Source organism: Phragmites australis, chromosome 19 (genome assembly GCF_958298935.1).
Source record: "Phragmites australis chromosome 19, lpPhrAust1.1, whole genome shotgun sequence".
NCBI lineage: Eukaryota > Viridiplantae > Streptophyta > Magnoliopsida > Poales > Poaceae > Phragmites > Phragmites australis.
Window position 1 is genome coordinate 24,362,745 of NC_084939.1, and position 19,057 is coordinate 24,381,801.

The 19,057-nt window shown below is 52.0% G+C and overlaps 1 protein-coding gene across 1 annotated transcript; it reads right to left on the minus strand.

Annotated features, from left to right (window-relative positions):
- Nucleotides 1–14,859: 14,859 nt before the first annotated feature.
- LOC133900487 (2-carboxy-D-arabinitol-1-phosphatase-like) lies at nucleotides 14,860–17,775 on the minus strand. The gene is made up of 8 exons (XM_062341647.1): nucleotides 17,307–17,775; nucleotides 16,915–17,131; nucleotides 16,711–16,829; nucleotides 16,389–16,484; nucleotides 15,962–16,015; nucleotides 15,784–15,882; nucleotides 15,589–15,696; nucleotides 14,860–15,378 (listed from the first exon to the last, which is right to left on the minus strand). The coding sequence occupies exons 1-8, from the start codon at nucleotides 17,721–17,723 to the stop codon at nucleotides 15,010–15,012; spliced, it is 1,479 nt and encodes a 492-aa protein (XP_062197631.1). The 5' UTR covers nucleotides 17,724–17,775; the 3' UTR covers nucleotides 14,860–15,009.
- Nucleotides 17,776–19,057: the final 1,282 nt, after the last annotated feature.

Here is a 19,057-nt window from a genome sequence, read left to right on the forward strand (position 1 = left end):
TCAGTAACTGTAATGAGATTAGGACTTATTGTGGGGAACTATCCAAATATTATTCTAATTAATCATTGAGTCGATCATTTACATAATTACAATCGTAATGATTAATAAGAATATCATCCCGGTAGTCCCAACATGTGTTTTATGTCTAAAATCCAAACACATGTATTTCCAACATATGTCATCACAACAAAGTTTAATAAAGAGCGAGTAATAAAATTATATTACAAGTTTTTAAAAGATTATCATTTACAACAATTTACAACATACAAATACTAGGAGGATAAAAGAATAGTTTCACCTTCTAGCCACCTAGAGATACTCAACGAAAAACAAAATCTATGAACAACAAAAGATGGATGGAGCTAGTTGCCCTGAGGCGCCACTCCAAAACCTCGTCACTCGAGTAGTTTGCACTACACCTGCCCTTCACCTACATCAGCGGTTGTAAAGTAACCAAACACTAGCTCATCATCACCTGTAGCACCTGTAAAAGCAGCGTCTTAGGTACATATAATAACCCGCCTTCAAGGATTATGCATTTAGAAGAGTTAGCAAGGAATTGACCATAAGGTTAAGTAGATTCATATGCAAAGACAATTTTGACACAAAAGTGTGAGCATCTACCCATAACCACATATACCATTATATCCTGAGATTCATAACCCAAACATATCTGTAATAGAACTATCTTATCTCATCAATAGGCATCACCAACTATTTCCCAACATATCATACCATCATCCCACATCGGTACTCTACGACTTTTGTAAATGGACAGAAGCATGCTCATGACCGAGAGCGTGGTAATTCGAATTATTTTTACACCCTGCAAGGGTACATCTTTACTCACACGACTCGAGACCATTCGACTTGCGTGATCACACAGACCCACACAAGGGGTACTCGTGTCAACCTTTCTCGAGTAAGCCCCAACCATTTGAACATGCGTCTCTAGGTGCGGGGTCATCTAGAATTACTCTCAAAGCAAACTAGATACCTCTACAAGCCAATTATACTCACGACACCCGAGACGTGCAAGCCAAAGGGTCATAGCTACACGAGGTATTTATCTCATCCTTCCCATAATCAGATATGTGGTTAGACAGATAGTGCTATAGCTAACTGCAACAATAGTCAATGCTTAAATGATGCAAGCAGGCTGGGAGAGCCATATAGCTCTTAAGCAGAGTGTTTGGTTGACTGCATGAACGGATGTAATGATAGATATAGTGAACCTGTGAAGATGTTTGGTTGCCTGTATGAGCGGATGCAATGATCTTGTGACCCGAGACTAACGAGTGGGTTCTATTGACACTGTAGCTCATGCATCCTGCATCCGCCCAGCCTAGATGCGAGTGAAGCTCAATTTGAACGTATCATACAACCAGGATGACTCATGCAGGTTGCATCCGCTACGCAAGCAACCAAACAGACTTCTATACGGGAATGCATGAGCGAATACAAATTTCTCGTATATATAGGCTCGAATACAGCAAACCAAATAGACCCTAATGACCTCACCAGTCTCCACCTCGGAAACACCAGAAACTGAACCCTCAGCAAACTTGAGCGCAATGCCTCCTTGTTGAGTTTGAAACTGTGCCTTCCTTTGGCTTCTCCTCTCCCTCCACTTCACTGTAACAACTTTAGATGATTCCTTGCCTGGGCTCTCACCCAGGATTCACAAAACCATTGAAAACCGCTTGATATTTGTAAAAACCGGTCAATTCGGTCCGCACCGCATTTTGAATTCGATCGGTTTTCAAATTTGAATTCAAAAAGTAAAAATAAATAAAATTATTACAAAAAATTCTAAAAATACTAGAGACAATTCTAAGACCTTCTATGGAAAAACATTTCAAAAATAATATCATTCGCATCATATTTTATAGAGAGAAAGTTTGAAAAAAGAAAAAGAAAAATGCTGAAATGGGACGTATGAATAGGATGATTTGGCCCATCACGTTAAGGAAAAGCTTAACATGCAAACACTTTTTTTTTTGGTGTATGTCATATCTTAAGAGGATCTAAAATTGGTTTAACTTCATTTAGAGTTTTATTAATTCCTCCATAAATTTTACAAAGTTCACAAGCAACATTGTAATTAACTTTTTCATGTCTACCATTATTTTTCCTACATAAATAATAGTATAAGTAAACTAATATAAATGGTTTCATTAATTTTGGAGATGTGATGGTGAGTTATGAATTAATCTAGTTGTAACACATTTACATAATCATGCATGTTAAAATAACTATTTCATGAGTTCATGTATTTTTAAAACACATAGGATCATGTAAGAAGACTAATAAAATTAGTTTCATGATTTTTGGATTAGCAAATCATCAAAAATTGGCACGCTCCAAGAGATTTGGATTGGGAATTAAGTAATAACCATGCAAATATATACCTGGAACATGCCAACCTCGCGATTGTGATAGGACTCGGGCAGCAGCAACCGCCAGAGACACCCTCACGAAGTGCCCCGCCGGCAGCACGGCGCCCCGCGCTGGGCCACCGCAGTGATAGGCTGCAGCCCGGTGTAGCCAAATTGGAGTGGCTGGAGCACGATCACCAGATCCTCAACCCAGTGCCAGTCTGCCAGACAAGAACAAAGCCAAGCAGCACGGACACGAATAGAGCAGAGACAAGGACAACAAAGGTGCACGCCGCCGCGAGCAGCCCAAAGGCTGCGCGCCGGATGTTAGAGGCGACCGCCGCATGTGACGCCCGTCTCGCCGGCTCTGCCCGTTTCTCCCCGAGCGTGCAGCCCAACCCATCTGCTCTCTCTCTCTCTCTCTCTCTCTCTCTCTCTCTCTCTCTCTCTCTCTCTCTCTCTCTCTCTCTCTCTCTCTCTCTCTCTCTCTCTCTGACAGCTTGGCCCCACTCATCAGATCTTTCCCCTCCATCCGCGCCGTGCTCGCTCACGCATTTGGCGCAGTGCCGCAACGGCCGCCCAAGATCGCCGGCGCCCTCAACCGCATCCGCGAATCCCGCAGCCACCGCATGCGCGCCTATATATGCCGCCCAGCCCGCCGCCCTCCTGTTCGCCCACAATTCCGCCCACTCCACACCCTCGCAGAGCTGCCAGTGCCGGCGCCGAGCTCCGCCGAACGCCGTCCGCTGCGACTGAGCTTCCCTCGATGCATCTAAGGCTGCCTTCAGCTTCGCCGGAGCACGAGGAGTCCCTTCCGCCACTCCTCAACACCGTTCCGCCGCCGTACGGTCCATCTCATCGAACTCCGGTGAGTCTCGCCGCACCTCTCCGTCGCCCGCCTTCTCCATTCCATCCTGAGGTCGGCAAATTGGTTCTTCGGCACCGCAGGACCCTGAGGAGGCTTCCCCGACCCCCAATTCTGCGCATTCATCGCCGTAGCCAAGTCCCCGTCGAGCTCCGACCCCGCCGCCACTTCCCTTCACCGCCGACCACCGCCAAGACCCCACAGGACGCCGTGAAGCCCTCGAATTTGATAGCCCGTAGCCCCTGTTCGTGCGTCGCCGGTGAAGTTCCGACCATGCCCGCTGTGGCGCCGCCGTTTTCTGTTGCCGCCAGCCACCCGTTTCCCCCCAACCACCCTCAGCCGTTCGACCTCGCGTAGATGGTCCAGATTAGATCGGGCGAAAACCATACCCCTTCGGCCCACCATGGACCGGTGGACATGCCACCTCAGCTGGTCCATGGGACCATAGACCCACTCAGCACCCACACTGCTGTAACGTCATCATTTTGTTTGACGTGGTAGTCCCAGTCAGCCAATCGATCCGATTCAGCAGCCACGTCAGCGTGCTGACATCATGCTGACATCATAATTAGGTTTTCTAAATAAAAAATAATCTGTTAATTCTTTTAAATAGGTAATTTTACATATAGGCCCTTAAACTTTTTCTGTTTTCAAAAAAGACCCTTTTCAACCTTGCAATTTTACTTTTAGCCACCTGTAGTTTATTTATACACATATAGGTCCCAGGAATTTTACAAATAAGTTCCTAGAACTTTCTATTTTAAAATTTAGCCCTTGTACTTTTTCAGAAAAGCCCACGTAGCTTAAAACCATCATAACTTTTTCATACGAGCTCCGATTTAGACGATTCTTGCGCTCCCGCGATCGTAGCAGCGAGTACTATCCGTTAGTAATATTTTTTATAGTGCCTTGATACTGTTCTGTGTACTATTCTTAGATGTTTTTGTTTGTTTGTTTCCGATGTGCACGATTGCATTAGGAGACGAGCAACTTGTGAACCTGCAGGATCAGACTTTCGAGAAGTTTGAACAACCCGTGGTTGAAGGGCAGTGTCCTTGATCACTTTGATCCCATTGTAGGAAAGTGTATCTTTTATTTTTCTAGATGCATACTTGTCAATATGAATCCCATGTTTAGGATTTACTAGTACTTTCCCTATTGTTCTTGTCGCATGTGTCATAGTTTGAGTGTTAAGGATAGAAATGCTTAGTTGTGCTGTCAAGTCGGGTGGGTTAAATGTTAATCTGAATAATATTTTATGCAACATGAACCGGCCTGGGTAATTTTTGTAGCAACTTTGATTATAGGGGTTTAGGTAGGTTGGTTTGTTTGATATGACTGTTGTGTGCGCTTTGGGTGATGTGTAAGTACCTGCTGTAGATCCTAAGGACTAGTTTGTGAAGCTTGTAACCAGACATAACAGTGTAACAACGAGGTTTATATGGGTACGGTCTGACTAATTAATTAGATGCACTTCTTATTCTGTACGCACCAATGGACGGTTGAGTGGCACAAGAGAGGACCTCTGCAGTGGATGGAATCCCTGTTAGCGGTCAAACCTTAATGGGTGTATGTCGGTGAATCAGGAACCGGGGGTCCCCGAATCCCGAGGCCAGGCCAGCAATCCGCCACGTGGTGCCATCCCGCGGAGTCTCCTCCGCGAGGTAAAAAAGATTGAGTCCCGGGAGAGGGCGCTCGGGGCCACAGTCAGTGGTCCCCGAGTACCCAAGTTCCCCGATGATTTGCGAAGTCTAAGTACCGGGAAGAAAGTGTTCGGGGAGGTATACGGTGGCCCCCGAGCACCCGAGTCCCTCGACGATCAGGAAAGCTAAGTACCGGGAGAAATGTGCCCGGGGCCGCGAGCGGTGGCCCCCTGGGCACCCAAGTATCCCGAGGACCCACTGAAGGAAGTTCCAGGAAAGAGTGCTCGGGGCTGCGTGCAGCAGCCCCCGAGCACTCGGTCCCCCGAGGATCCGTACGAGCGTGCCCAGGAGAGAGTGCTCGGGGAGGTGAACAGTACCCCCGAGCACTCGGTTCCCCGAGGATCAAGAAAGGGCATTCTCGGGAGAGAGTACTCAGGGAGGTGAACAGTGACCCCCGAGCACTCGGTTCCCCGACGACTCAGAGAGCTCCCTGACAGTGGCCCCCGAGGGGCCCACTGATGAGGTGTCAGCCAGTCAAAGGCCTAAGGCCGTATTTAAAGAGCGTGCGTGGCCTGTCACCCCCAACTGGCCTCCTCTCGTGCGCGCGTCCCTGCCGGAGTCTTTGAAGAAAGACTCACATGGCCTTCCGTCCTGCCTGCCGAACATGACGAAAGGGAAATCTCGAGCTCAATTCAGAGGACCCCGGCGGCGCCCTCAGTGGGAAGCCCCGACAGGGTGCCACCGTCCGGCGAGTGCGCTGCGCTTGCTATCAGTTCTCAAGATGCCTCGTGGATGGACGAGATCCGAGGGTACTTGAAGGAAAAGTTCCTCCCCGGGGATGAGGCCTCTGCTGAAAGAGTTGCTCGGCAGTCCAAACGCTATGCCATAGTAGATGGGGATCTCTACCGGCGTGGCGCAGACGACATCCTCCTGAAATGCATCACCCGGGCAGAAGGCGACGAGCTTCTCACTGAGGTCCACGAGGGCGAGTGCGGTGGCCATGCATCGTTTCGCACGTTGGTCGGGAAGGCCTTTCGGCAAGGTTTCTACTGGGCCTACAGCCCTCCAAGATGCTTCCGAGCTGGTTCGGCGCTGCAGGGCGTGCCAGTTCCACGCAAAGCAGATTAACCAGCCAGCTCAGGCTCTTCAAACCATCCCCCTGTCATGACCTTTCGAGGTCTGGGGGCTGGACATTCTGGGTCCATTCCCCCGAGCAATCGGGGGCTATGAGTACCTCTACGTCGCCATCGACAAATTCACCAAGTGGCCGGAGGCGGTTCTAGTCGTCAAAGTGACCAAGAACACGGCGCTCCAGTTTATCCGCGGTATCACTAGTCGCTTTGGTGTCCCGAACCGGATCATCACCGACAATGGCACTCAGTTCACAAGTGCCCTGTTCGGGGACTACTGCGAAGACCTCGGCATCAAGCTCTGCTTTGCCTCCGTCGCTCATCCTCGGAGCAATGGGCAGGTCGAGCGCGCCAACGCGGAGATACTGAAGGGGCTCAAAACCCGGACCTACGACGTGCTCGTAAAGCACGGGAAAGGGTGGATCGACGAGCTGCCTGCCGTGCTATGGGCCAATCGGACCACGCCGAGTCGCGCTACAGGAGAGACTCCTTTCTTCCTTGTGTACGGCGCTGAGGCGGTCCTCCCCTCCGAGCTCACTCTAGGCTCCCCTTGGGTGCATGCCTACTCTGAAGGCGAACAGGAGCAGCAAAGGCGCGACGACGTCGACTATTTGGAAGAGCGCCGGTGGCGTGTCGCCGTCCGAGCAGCTCGCTACCAGCAAAGCCTGCGGCGCTACCATCAGCGTCACATCCGGGCCCGATCTCTCGAGGTGGGGGATCTAGTTCTCCGACGCGTCCAATCGCGCGAAGGAAGGAATAAACTGTCCCCTATGTGGGAAGGCCCCTTTACCGTGATCGGTGTCCCACGAGAAGGCTCCTTCCGGTTGGCTACAGAAGATGGGCAGCCGCTCCCCAACGCGTGGAACATCGAGCACCTGCGCAAGTTCAGGTCAACCAGGCCGGGGGCTTCCCCCTGCTCAAGTTGACCGGGGGCTACCACTAAGTGGGTAAGTCACCCAACCTTTTAAAAATTGTCAATACAATACATATATCAATGTGCCATTCTTATGTCAAAATTTTATTTTTTCTGGATTCCATATGTTTAATCTGTCTGGTGAGATGCTCGATTGTGCGAGAAAAGTTCGCTCTCTCATTTTCCCCGTTGATAAAAGAATCACGATCGGTATGCGCACGGGCAGTTGCCGCTGACTTATGTCTGTCGTGGTAGGCTGTGGTGTTCGGTGTCGTGGCAGTCTCCCGGGCATCACTGAGTCCTTGGGGTTCTCGGGTAATCCTATCGCTCGAGCTGCTCGAGTAGTCCGGAGCCGAGGCCCCAGGGGCGGGCTGTCGGTGCTCGGTCTGATCTGTCATACCCGGGCGCCACCGAACCATAGGACCTCTGGGTTATGCCTCTGCCTATTTTTGTCCACCGGTCTGGGTATTCGAGAGGTCTCAGGTCGAAAATGAGAGCAGTCTATAATGAGTACCGCACTAACAGAGCGCACCAAGCAAATAATTTCTCTATTTTTCTCAAGTCACAGATCGACAACCAAAAGCAAAAGCAACTCGACCGCGAGGGCCTCAGTGCCTAGGTCGCTGCTCAGCCCTAAGGGTCCTCGCGTGGTCCTACTGCTCAGGGATGAGCGGTCGGGATCGCCTGATCCTGGGCCCCCCTTGCGCCCCCCAGTGCCCGGGCGCCCCAGCCGTGGGAACCAAGTTCCCGGGCACCCCGAGCCCGGAGCGCATGCCTCTCCTGGATCGGTTGGCCGAAAAGCTGACAGTTGTCCGGTGAGTGGTTAAATTCATATGAATTTACATTCAGTAATATATTGTTCCCGAGTTGTCCTCGGGGGCCCTCGTACTCTAATCTGTTCGGCGAGATGGTCTCCTCGCGCACAAAACCCTGCCACGTGTCTGCTTTTCCTGGAACGACAGAACGGACAGTAGAAAGGTGTACCGTACGTACGGCAATGTCTGACCAAAGTCTTTCATGGTGCTCGTGGTGTTCGGTCCGCTTAAAAGGCCCCGGGCGCTACCGAGCCTCTGGGGTTCTCGGGTTATCTCACGGCTCGAGCTGCTCGAGCGGTCGGGAGCCTAGACCCTGGGGGCGGGCTGTCGGTGCTCGGTCCGGTCTGTCCTAGCCCGGGCACCACCAAACCGTGGGGACTCCTGGTCGTATTTCCGCCCGCACGTGTCTCCAGTCTACCTGTTTGAGTGGTCGCAGAGTGGGAAAGTGTTCACTAGTCATGGCGTGCTCCGTGCTGGATCGATCTATCTCCCGAGCAAGGAAGTTCGTGCCTTTGTCTTTTGACTTAGCCGTTGCGGACTCGCAAGGGCTCGGGGGTTAAAAGCGCAGAGAAGGCCTCACTGCTCGGGCCATGAGTGGTCGGGGCGACTTCGTTCTCGGGGAGGGAAAGGTCGGGCTCGGTCCGACTGAGTACTCCTCGGGGCATCAAGTGAAAAGAACAGAAACTTCATCAAGCACTCTGAAGAACACTGGAGTTGCGAACCTAAAGAAAGATTTCCATTATATTCACAAAAAATGACAGCTATTCTGAGGGATCACTCCCATATTTACATCAAGTCAAAGAAAAAGAAAAACTACAAAAGCCTAACCTAAGTCGGAGCCCTCGCCGCTGCTCCCCAGGTCCGGAGTCGGTGGTGCCTCTCACGTGAAACAGGCCGCCACCTCGGCGGCAGCGCCCCGAACTGCCTCCCGGGCGGGCCTCCTCCTCGGCTTCAACCACCCCTTCCCGAGCTAGTTCCAGCGGGAAGTTCGGGTCCCGGCTTCGGTAGCAGGCCAGGATATGCTCGGCCACCGCTTGGGCCAAGCCTCGCCCTTCCCGGGCGGCTAGCTCCTGGACGGCCTGGGGGAGCGCCTCGAGGCACTGGCTGATTCTCTGGAAGCCAAGGGCGATGTGGCCGATGCCCGTCCCCTTCGCCTCCACGTGGACTCGCCTGAGCCCGGCCACCCTCACGGACCTCTGCGCTTGCCGAAGGATGTCTTCCATCATCAGCTTCACGTTGGCCCATTTGGTCTTTGCGGTCTCGAGCTCCTCCGTCACGCTCCGCAGCTGCTCCTCGAGGCCCTATCCCCCGGCCGCACCGGCCGCGCCGGCGCCGGACGCCTGGGCTTCAGCCTGCTTCACCCGCTCTGCAAGGGCGGAGAGGGCCTGCTCGCGGGCGGTCAGCTCCGACTCCCACTTGGCGGCCCGCTCCTCCCGAGCGGCTGAGGCCAGCACCGCCTCGACAGCCTCCGTCTCCCGGAGGATCAGCAGTTCCTCCCGGGCTTCCAGATCCGCCGTCGTGATGCCGACGTCGGTCTCTCTGATCCGACGTCCTCCTCCCGGCGCTGGAGCTCCTCCTCCCGGCGCTGGAGTTCAGCGCGGATCTGTCAGCCTCGCCTTTCTGGCGGGCCAAGTCGGCCTGGGAGGCCTCCGCCATCCTCCTGCGCCTGCGCCTGCCTCTCCCTGGCGAGCGCCTCGACAGCCTGCTGCTGCGATGCCTCGGCCAGGCGGGCGGCTTCTTCCTGCTCCCGCACGGCCTCCGTGCGAATGCCCTCCAGGGCCTCCTGCTCCTCCTCCAGCGCGCGCCGCTCGTTCTCGTTGACGGCGCGCGCCGCAACGATGCGGGCCTCAAAAAGGCGCCTGCCCTCAGCAAGCCGCTCCCTCTCCGTGGCAAGGGCGGCGCGGCTCGCCTCAAGCTGCGTCATCTCTCCCTCCACGGCCGCCTCCAGCCGCCCGATCACCTCCCGGGCGCTTCCTAGCACGACTGGGAGAGGGTCGACCGGCCGGCTGGGCGTTAGGTCCCCTGCGAGCCTCCTCCGAGGGACTTGGGGTCCCCGAAAACTGCCATGCAGGTACCGCCCATGACGAGGTAGTCCGCCCCACGCTCGATGCGCTCGAGGCGGGCTCAGCCGGCGCCGGTTGCTCGGGCGCGGCCGCTGCCACCCGCTCGGGGCTGGGCGGCGCCTGTGGTTCTGTCTCGGCCGGCGCGCTCAGCGGCTCCGGCTCCACCGGTGCGGTCGGCTCGGGGGCTGGTGCCGGCCTCTGCGCCTCCGGCCGTCCTTGGTCTCCGGCGGCGCTCGTAGGCGACCTGCAAAAGAGAAACGAGGTTAGTCCCTGAACTCACTCCGGGCAAGGCATGCTCAGGAAAAAAGTGGGGAAACTTACGCAGATTTGGGTCTTCGGTATTGCCACCTCAATTCCGGGATCCTGTACCCCGGGCCCGATGGCGTTGGCCCGGAGTCCTCCCTCCTCCTCTTCCGCGGGGGGCTCTGCGGGGTCGCCGTGCGGTCTCCGGGCTCCAGACCTGGCCCAAGCAAATCAAGGTCTGGTTCCAGAACCGCAGATGCCGCCCCCGCCGATGGCCCCGCGCTGGACAATTGGCCGTCCCGGCCTCCCTCCTTCTCGCCAGGCGACAGTGACGGCGGGGACGTCGGCGTAGGAATGAAAGTCCGAGGGCGCTTCCCTCTGTCCCCCGGTGCTGTCGCCGCCTCGCTGCCGACGGCGCCTCCTCCTCCGGCCTGGCGGCTGCTGCCTGCGGCAGCCCCACCGCTGGCTTGCTGCCCGCCGCCTGCGGCGCCCGGGCCACCGGTCTGCGCCGGATCGCCTGCAGCCTCCTCGCCGGCCGCCTCGTCCACCCCGGGAATCTGGATAGTCCCAGGGTTCCAACGCCCCGGCCGGTCGACCAGCCCCTGGGCGTCGAACTCCGGCAGCTTCGCCTGCAGCGCCACCCGGTCAGGGTCGGCGCAGAGCGCTAGCTCCTTCCAGGGGAGCTCCGCCCAGCTCAGGTCGTCCACCCCAATCACCACCCGGAGCAGGCCCCTCAGTGCCGCTTTGTCCAGGTCCCACTCCGCGCCGATCTGAGTCCGGGTGATGTCCTGGGAGCCGGTGTACACCCAGCAGGGCCGGGCCCGCTCCCGCAGTGGCGCCAGGCGGCGGCGCAGGTAGTCCGCCACCACCATCACCGAAGTAAGCCCGTCCTAGCGTAGGAAGTCGATGCGCTCCAGGACCGGCGCCATCCACACGTCCGCCTGCGGCGGCACCTCCCAGGTCGCCTTCTGGGGTTCCGTCGCCATCTCCGGTAGGGTCAGACGGTTGTGGGGGCTGACGTCGACGTAGAACCAGTCGCGTCGCCAGTCCTCCCACTTGCTCCGCAGCACCTGGGGAATGTACTGCTCCCCTAGGCCGTCCCGCAGCCGTTAGTTGCAGCAGCCGGCGACGTTCGCGGTGGCGAAGCCCCTCTTCTTCCCGACCGACCGCAGCACGAAGAAGTGCCGGAAGAGCGCCACCGACGGCAGCACCCCCACAAACATCTCGCAGAGGTGGGCGAAGACCGCCAGGATGACGACGGAGTTGGGGCTGAGGTGCACCAACTGGATCTCGAACGTATCAAGGATCTAAAGGAAGAACGTCGAAAATGGCAGCACCAGCCCGGCCGCCACGAAGGAAGTGAAGAGGACGATGCGCCCCGGACGGTCAGTCGCCGGCGGGAAGTTCGCCGGCATCACCACTGAGGCCCCCCGCTGGCCCTCGGGCACCATCAGCTTCCGCACCTTGTCCGCCGCCTCCTCGTTCACAAGGCGGGACTCCGGCAGCACGCTGTCGGGAGTCCTGTCGCGGTGGCTTCCTCCTGCTCTCGACACCTCATCAGGGTGGGGGATGATTTGGACGGTGGGGGAAGAGGGGTGCTCTGATCACCTAAGGAAAGTCTAAGGCTCAGGAGCGCAAGGAAGGAAAAAGCTTGATCGCAAGATGGCGTAAAGAGGGAGGCGGTTCGCTCCCCTCCTCCTTTTATACCCAGGGAAATTCAAACGTCGCCTGCCACGGCGCGCTCGACGGGACGGTTTCCTCGGCCAGCGCAAACCGCCAGGCGAATCTCCCCCGGGCCGTGCGGGCGTGCGGGTGTCAGCAGTTGCCAGGCGTATTTTTCTCGATTTGAGCGGTTGCCACGTGCAACGCCTGCCTCGTTATCACGCGCCGCCCGTCCCGTTATCACATGCCTCGGGAGTCTGTTGGACGCGCGTCCGCTCGGCTCCCCGTTGGGCCGAACCAGAGGCCCGGACCGGAAGGGCCACTATCTAAGAGCGCGCCACGTGGCGTCAGTACTGGCTTCGCCCTCGTTGATGACGAAGGGCCCATCCACAGTCTCTGGGCCATCGCCCGCCAATGGGCCCGGGGGCTGCTGTCGGTGAATCAGGAACCGGGGGTCCCCGAATCCCGAGGCCAGGCCAGCAATCCGCCACGTGGCTCCATCCCATGAAGTCTCCTCTGCGAGGTAAAAAAGATTGAGTCCCGGGAGAGGGCGCTCGGGGCCACAGTCAGTGGTCCCCGAGTACCCAAGTTCCACGATGATCTGCGAAGTCTAAGTACAGGGAAGAAAGTGCTCGGGGAGGTATACGGTGGCCCCCGAGCACCCGAGTCCCCCGACGATCAGGAAAGCTAAGTACCGGGAGAAATGTGCCCGGGGTCGCGAGCGGTGGCCCCCTGCGCACCCAAGTATCCCGAGGACCCACTGAAGGAAGTTCCGGGAGAGAGTGCTCGGGGCTGCGTGCAGCAGCCCCCGAGCACTCGGTCCCCCGAGGATCCGTACGAGCGTGCCTGTGAGAGAGTGCTCAGGGAGGTGAACAATACCCCCGAGCACTCGGTTCCCCGAGGATCAAGAAAGGGCATTCTCGGGAGAGAGTGCTCGGGGAGGTGAACAGTGACCCCCGAGCACTCGGTTCCCCGACGACTCAGAGAGCCCCCTGACAGTGGCCCCCGAGGGGCCCACTGATGAGGTGTCAGCCAGTCAAAGGCCCAAGACCGCATTTAAAGAGCGCGCGTGGCCTGTCACCCCCAACTGCTCCCGCCACGCTCGGTGTCAGTTCCTGCCACATTCTGCTAGAAGGGCGTGGGTCATTGAATGCGCGGGTCCCATCCCGTGCCATCCGGCCCGTCTCGGGATAACGTTGTAAGGGCCGAGGCGTTCCGTCTGCCGCGCTGCTGTGGCAGAAGAACAAGACAGGGCAGGCACGCCGGGCCGCTCTGCGGCTGCCCTGTGGGCCCTGTCCACGGCGCCCGTTGCCAGTGCATTTGTGGTGACGGATGACCGGGCGTGGGGTGGATTTTCCACCCCCGGTCACTTCGCACAGAGGCTATGATGACGCCCTTTCCATTTATGGTATCTTGGAACTCGTGTCCCCCCTCCCGTTCGGGGCACGCTACTGCCGGCGGGTATTTAAAGCCGCCGGCAGCACGGACAAGAAAAAGGAGTTTTTGAGAGGCTCTGAAGTGAATCAATCACCCACAAGAAAAAGAAGTTCTTGAAGCTTTGAAATCTCTGAGCAAGCTAAGCAGCGAAGAGAAGAGAAGATCGAGAGCACCCAAAGCCAGTAGACACACGCAGACCGAAGAGCAAGGAGCCTTAGGCTCTAAGATAGACAAACATTCTTGTAACCAGCAACATCCTTGAGGGACATTCTCAAGGCATTTATATTATCTATACAGGAGTAGGGTGTTACGCCTCCGTGCGGCCCGAACCTGTCTAAACACCAGCGCATTTACTCTGTTCCGCACTAGATCATTCCACCCCACCGGCCATCGCATTCATACCCATTTATTTCTCCGGCGAACATATTCAGGATCATCCTCCGGCCGAATCTCTAAAAAGGAGTCCCTCATGATCCCTGCGACAGAAGTTAATCCTCCGACAGTGTATATGAATTTGGATGCGCTTTGTAAAGGCCTTGTAGTGAGACTCTGGCTCTATACTGCAGAAGTGTGAAGCAAAACGGAAATCACGACTTGTGGGTAAAGTGTGCAACTTCTGCAGTGTGTAAAACTGATATATCAGCGTGCTCACGATCAAGAGCAGGTTTGGACTTCTTCATGATTAGAGAGGGATCTTGGATGGTTGGTTTTGGTAATCGGGTGGTGGTAACCCGATGAGTTGGTAGTCGGATATGGGATATCTGGTGAGTTTGGTAGTAGGATGTAATCTGATGAGCTGTTTTTCTTAATGTTGGTGTCATCACACATAGTAAATAGGACCACTATGTCTTTTTGAGTCCTAAATTAGAATGGCATAGATTCAGTAAACCTGAGTCAAATCTTTCTTGTCTTGAGCCCTCATGCCATACATTTCTACACTTGTTGAGTACTCTATGTACTCACGCTTGCTTTCTCTCAAACTTTTGATGCTGCTCAGAAGGTTAGGATTTCGAGGACATTCTGGCCGATGAAGCTGAGTTCTAGGCGAAAGAAGATGTCGACCTAAAAACCATGACGTAGGCCGGCGCTCCCCTAGACAACGCCTGTGGTTTGGATGTAAGACCCGCTATCATTGGAAGTTATTGTAGTGTTTTCTTTAAGACCTAAGAGTCCTTTTGTAATGAATCTTATCATTATGTAACGACACAGTTATGTTATCACTTGTGAAGCCACCATGTAAATAAAAACTTTATCCTAACATACATGTAGAATACATCTGATTTGTTCTCTTGAAAACCAGGTGTAACCCCGCAGGAATTGATAACCACTAGACATCATCCGAACAGATTCATCCAGTTGCTAGTCAACTGGGAGAAAGGTGTTGCAAGCTTCAGAGTTCAGATTGTATGGTGCATGACTGTCATGCATCTGCATCGCTGCAGAGTGCAGGGTTCTTGCTTACTACAGAAGTGCACAGGTTCACAATAGAACACGGTAGAACACTAAATGCTAGTCAACTGGGCATTAACATGATATGAGAAAATAGGCTTTCATATACATAGATATTTTTTAAGGGGAAATAGCAGCGGAAACCCCAACTGTGGTAAATATATTAATAAAATAAAAAGAGGAGCACTGTACAAAGAAGCACCAAAGGAGAGGGCAGGGAAGGAAAAGGAAACAAACATAGAAGAAAGAGGCCAGCCAAGCTGAAAAAGGAGTGTTTAGCGACTCTCGCATCCTGTGAGATTGAAGATAAGCCTCTTTCATGAAATCATTTACATCACTGAAGTTATTTACAAGAATGTGTTTCCTGAAGGATGCTATACAATAACACGTAAGAGGTTACCTTCAAGGAAGTTAGAATTCTTCATCATTTTCTGTTGGTCGTGTAATGGGTATTGACCATCTTCCTAGATGGGCTGTGTAATTTGTGCATCTGACAACGCCTCTTCCTTTTGGTCCATCCGGGAAATCGATCACACTGATGCTGCCATCGTCTAGATGAAAAGATGACATGTACTCCATTGGTAAATTGAGACATTGGCAGATTAGAGCTAGGTGAATGGCAGGATGGCCTACAGCCACAAGAACTCGATCCGATGTACTATCATCTGGCAATTCATTTAGCAAGGCTTGCCATGCATCCTTGGACTGAGCCCACAGTCGCTCTAGTGTTTTGTATTCCATGCTGTCGCGGCAACCGGATTGAACGATTTCCCCAAAGCTCTGCAGAAAGAAAGCAAAGAATTATGATTACTCAAATGCACAAAACGTTATTAAAATGTTTCCATGCAACAAGCTCAGTATGCACAGGAGAGCACATCGACATGTTAAATGCAAATTTTAAGACATATGAAAAGAGTTTCGAATCATCCATATGCTAGTAAAGCTAGTGACACGCTTAGCAGAAATCATAGAAATTGCGGATGATGTAACCTTTTGCTTCGTTTGGAAGGCATCGTCAATTTCCAGTTCTAGCAAGCTCTTCCTTTCCACATAACGAGGCACACAGTCAGCACCTAAGCAATCTGCAGCCTCTTGGACCTGCAGATAGAGCAGGTAAAAAATTAGGCAGAAATTAAAGGGAACAAAAATTAACTAAACTTCATGTTTAGTTCATATTATAGTTACCTCACATATAGCGGTTGCAGTATCAACAGCTGCAACTTGCGGGCTACAGAGAATACTGTTCACCTTCAAATCTAGAAGTAGTTCTGCAATCTTCTGGGACTGAAAGTATTTGTCAAGAAATGAGCTGAGGGTTTTTTTATTGGAAAAAAATGGCGATGTAGGAAACAAAGTGGCATACCTGTATTATGCCAAGCATGTTCAGCGGTGCATATCCCATTCCAGCTAAACTAATCTGGAACTCAGCAATGAAAATTAATTACAAAAATGGAAACCTTGAAGCCTACAAATTGTCTGTTGCATGGTCCTCTGTATACCTGAATTCTTCGGAAAATCAAACTACATAGTTGGTTTATTTCGATCCATAAAACAAGAGCAAATGTATCTAGTCATTATCTAAAATTCACATTTTTAGTGGTGTAGCACATTTTATTTTCGGCTTTTCATGCCATTGGTTGCATTAAGTTGAATAGGTTTAGACAGTTTTTTAGAGGTAATTTCAGGAATTGCAAAATCAGATCCCAAAAGAATAGCTAATGTTTTTTTTATCCATAGGACATGAGCAAATTCGTTGGCACACACACATGCACATACAAGGAAACCTATACCTCAGGACTATTCTGTGTAGCTCCTTGACAGGCCAGAATGATCCTCTTGCTCGTCTTTCTTCCTCCAGGACTTCCAGCAACAGGAGAATACGGTGTCTAACAAATACAAGTATGAAAGGAAGATTAAATCCATGTTTCATTTCTTTGATTCTTTCATGTCTGTCTTGTCTGGGTTATTCTTTGATCTTAAAATTGATATGAAGTAGCAATACCGTGCACTAACAGAAACAGGTATGTATTTCATAATTTCAAGGTTCACTTTACAAGAATATCACATGCATGAAAAGCACATAGCCAATGATCCATACAAAGTTACTCGCACCTGATTTAAGCGGTTGAGGCATACACCTGGAGGACCTCCTCCAGTCTGTGGCGTGAAATCCAGAACACTAGCACCACAATTGCTCTGGAGCAGAATCCGAAAGTACTCCGCACCAAGTCCTAAACATAAACATCGGGAAACCACACATCAATTTTGAGCACCCTTGGGATTACGAAATCCACATCAAAATGTAGCAGCACCCACCCAATGATGTGGCAACAAGCGCCTGGTTCACTGCATTATGTGCAACTACAAGCACCGACTTGCCCTCATGCGCCAAAATCCTCTCCCAGCAGTTCTGGGCGCGGTCCCACAGCTCCCGCACTGGGTAGTGCCCGTCAATGCTGAAGTTGGCCGCATTCTTCTGCCACTGCAGGTATTGAACACCATACCTCTCCTTCCCTTCATGCTTCAGCAGTCCCTGAAAATCAGAATCACCATATTATTACGCTAAGGCATTTTCACAAGCATCTTCCAAGCATCCATCAAGGAATCAACAAGCCATTGACGAAACTGTGCAGGCGTTCCCCCAAACACACGCTGCAAGCATTACATAGAGTCGCAGACTACCCAATATGCAGATTGAATTCCGAGACCTGGAAAGAGTAGAGATCGATCTCGCGGAGGTCGGAGTCCGGGGTGAGGTCCTCGTCGCGTCCTTCCCAGATGATCTCGGCGGTGCGGTGGGAGCGCGCGAGCGGGCTGGTGAAGCAGGCGTCGAAGGAGTCGGAGAGGAGCATTTGGCGGGAGGTCTCGGCCTGGGACTCGCCCTTGGGCGTGAGCACGGAGGTGTTGGAGCTCCCCTGGATGCGGCCCTCCGCGTTCCACGTGCTCTGGCCATGCCGCACCAGCACCACCCGCTTCGCCTCCCGCAGCGGCGGGAGCGACGCGCCCGGGTGGGGGCTCGGGGACCTCTCCAGCTCGTGCACGCCCGAGCATCGGACGCTGCGTCCGAGTCTTCGCCGGCCAGCGGCGGCCGGCGACGGCGGCGGGGCGAGGGTGAGGAGGAGCATGTGTGTTGTGCGGAGGGGAGCGGAGAGAAGGTTGTGTGGTTTGCGTTAAGTTTCCCGCGAAGGATTTGCCAGGGGGCCCAGATAGAACGACTGTACGAGGCGTATGTTTGTTAGTGTTACATGCAAACGCATTCCAGAACCAAATCTCGGCTTGGATGGTTAGCGTACATGTCTAGAAGGTTAGCTGATGATTAAATTTTATATTTACTTCTTGTGTGTTTTAGTAGCAGACGACGTCAACAGTGAGATGATTTTATCCATTTTTAAATTCTGTATCTCTAACTTTAATAGATGTTTTGTAAATACATATGTATAATATTATCGGTATGTATTTATGAGTTGTATTGATGTTTTAAAAAAATCTAACTACAGTCTATGGCCTTATCTTGGGCCGTATCAAACTTCTATTTGTCCCAAAAAATATGGGGAGGTGCAGCCATTCTCTTCTCTACTAGAAGCTCGAGGAGGAGCTCTATTACAGAGTTTTCTTTTTACATTTTTTAACTTAAAAAATTAAATAAATAGCTCCCAGATAAAAAAAATTACAGAAATAGACGTCTATCGTCCTCTCAAAGACTGCAACCCTTTGAAAGGGCGATAAGGATATCACGATAACAAGCACATGCCTTACCGCCCTCTCAGAGGACGATTAGCCCTTGCAACCAGAGGGCGGACACTACTCAGCGCTCAATTTTCTGTTCTTATCTTCTTTATTTAAAATAGTGGTCTTCTATTGCTTCAAAAATCTTAAACATTTTTGTACATGTTTCATAATCCATGTGCAACCCGTTTTAATTGGATTCACTTAAAAATCATGTGTATAATTTAAACTAAAATTCTCTAAAAAAGATACTTTTATAATTTCTAGAAATTGTTAGGGCATCAAATAAATTCCAAAAAATCTAGAAAAATTTACTAATATTCTTTTTATATGATGGACTAATTTCTAAAGTTATTTTCAGCACTAGGTTTTTATATGTTTGAATTCAAATAGAGTTAAAAGAAGAATATCACATGAAATTATAAAAATACATATAAATAGAGCATTACAAAGGAACTCACTTTTTCACCATATAACCTAGGACCGAAAATAATTTTAGAAATTAGTCCATCATATAAGAAGAATATTAGTGAATTTTTTTAGATTTTTGAGAATTTATTTGATGCCCTAACAATTTCTAGAAGTTATAAAAGTACCTTTTTTAGAGAATTTTAATTTAAATTATACACATGATTTTTAAGTGAATCCAATTAAATCGGGTTGCACATGGATTATGGAACATGTACAAAAAATTTAAGATTTTTGAAGTAACAGAAGATCACTATTTTAAACA

Excerpts from the sequence above, each read along its gene's own strand:
- LOC133900487 (XM_062341647.1), bottom strand. The coding sequence starts at position 17,723 with ATGCTCCTCCTCACCCTCGCCCCGCCGCCGTCGCCGGCCGCCGCTGGC. Across the intron at positions 17,132-17,306 it reads TCGATCTCTACTCTTTCCAG|GGACTGCTGAAGCATGAAGG; the intron begins GTCTCGGAATTC and ends TCTGATTTTCAG. Across the intron at positions 16,016-16,388 it reads CTACACAGAATAGTCCTGAG|ATTAGTTTAGCTGGAATGGG; the intron begins GTATAGGTTTCC and ends GCTGAGTTCCAG.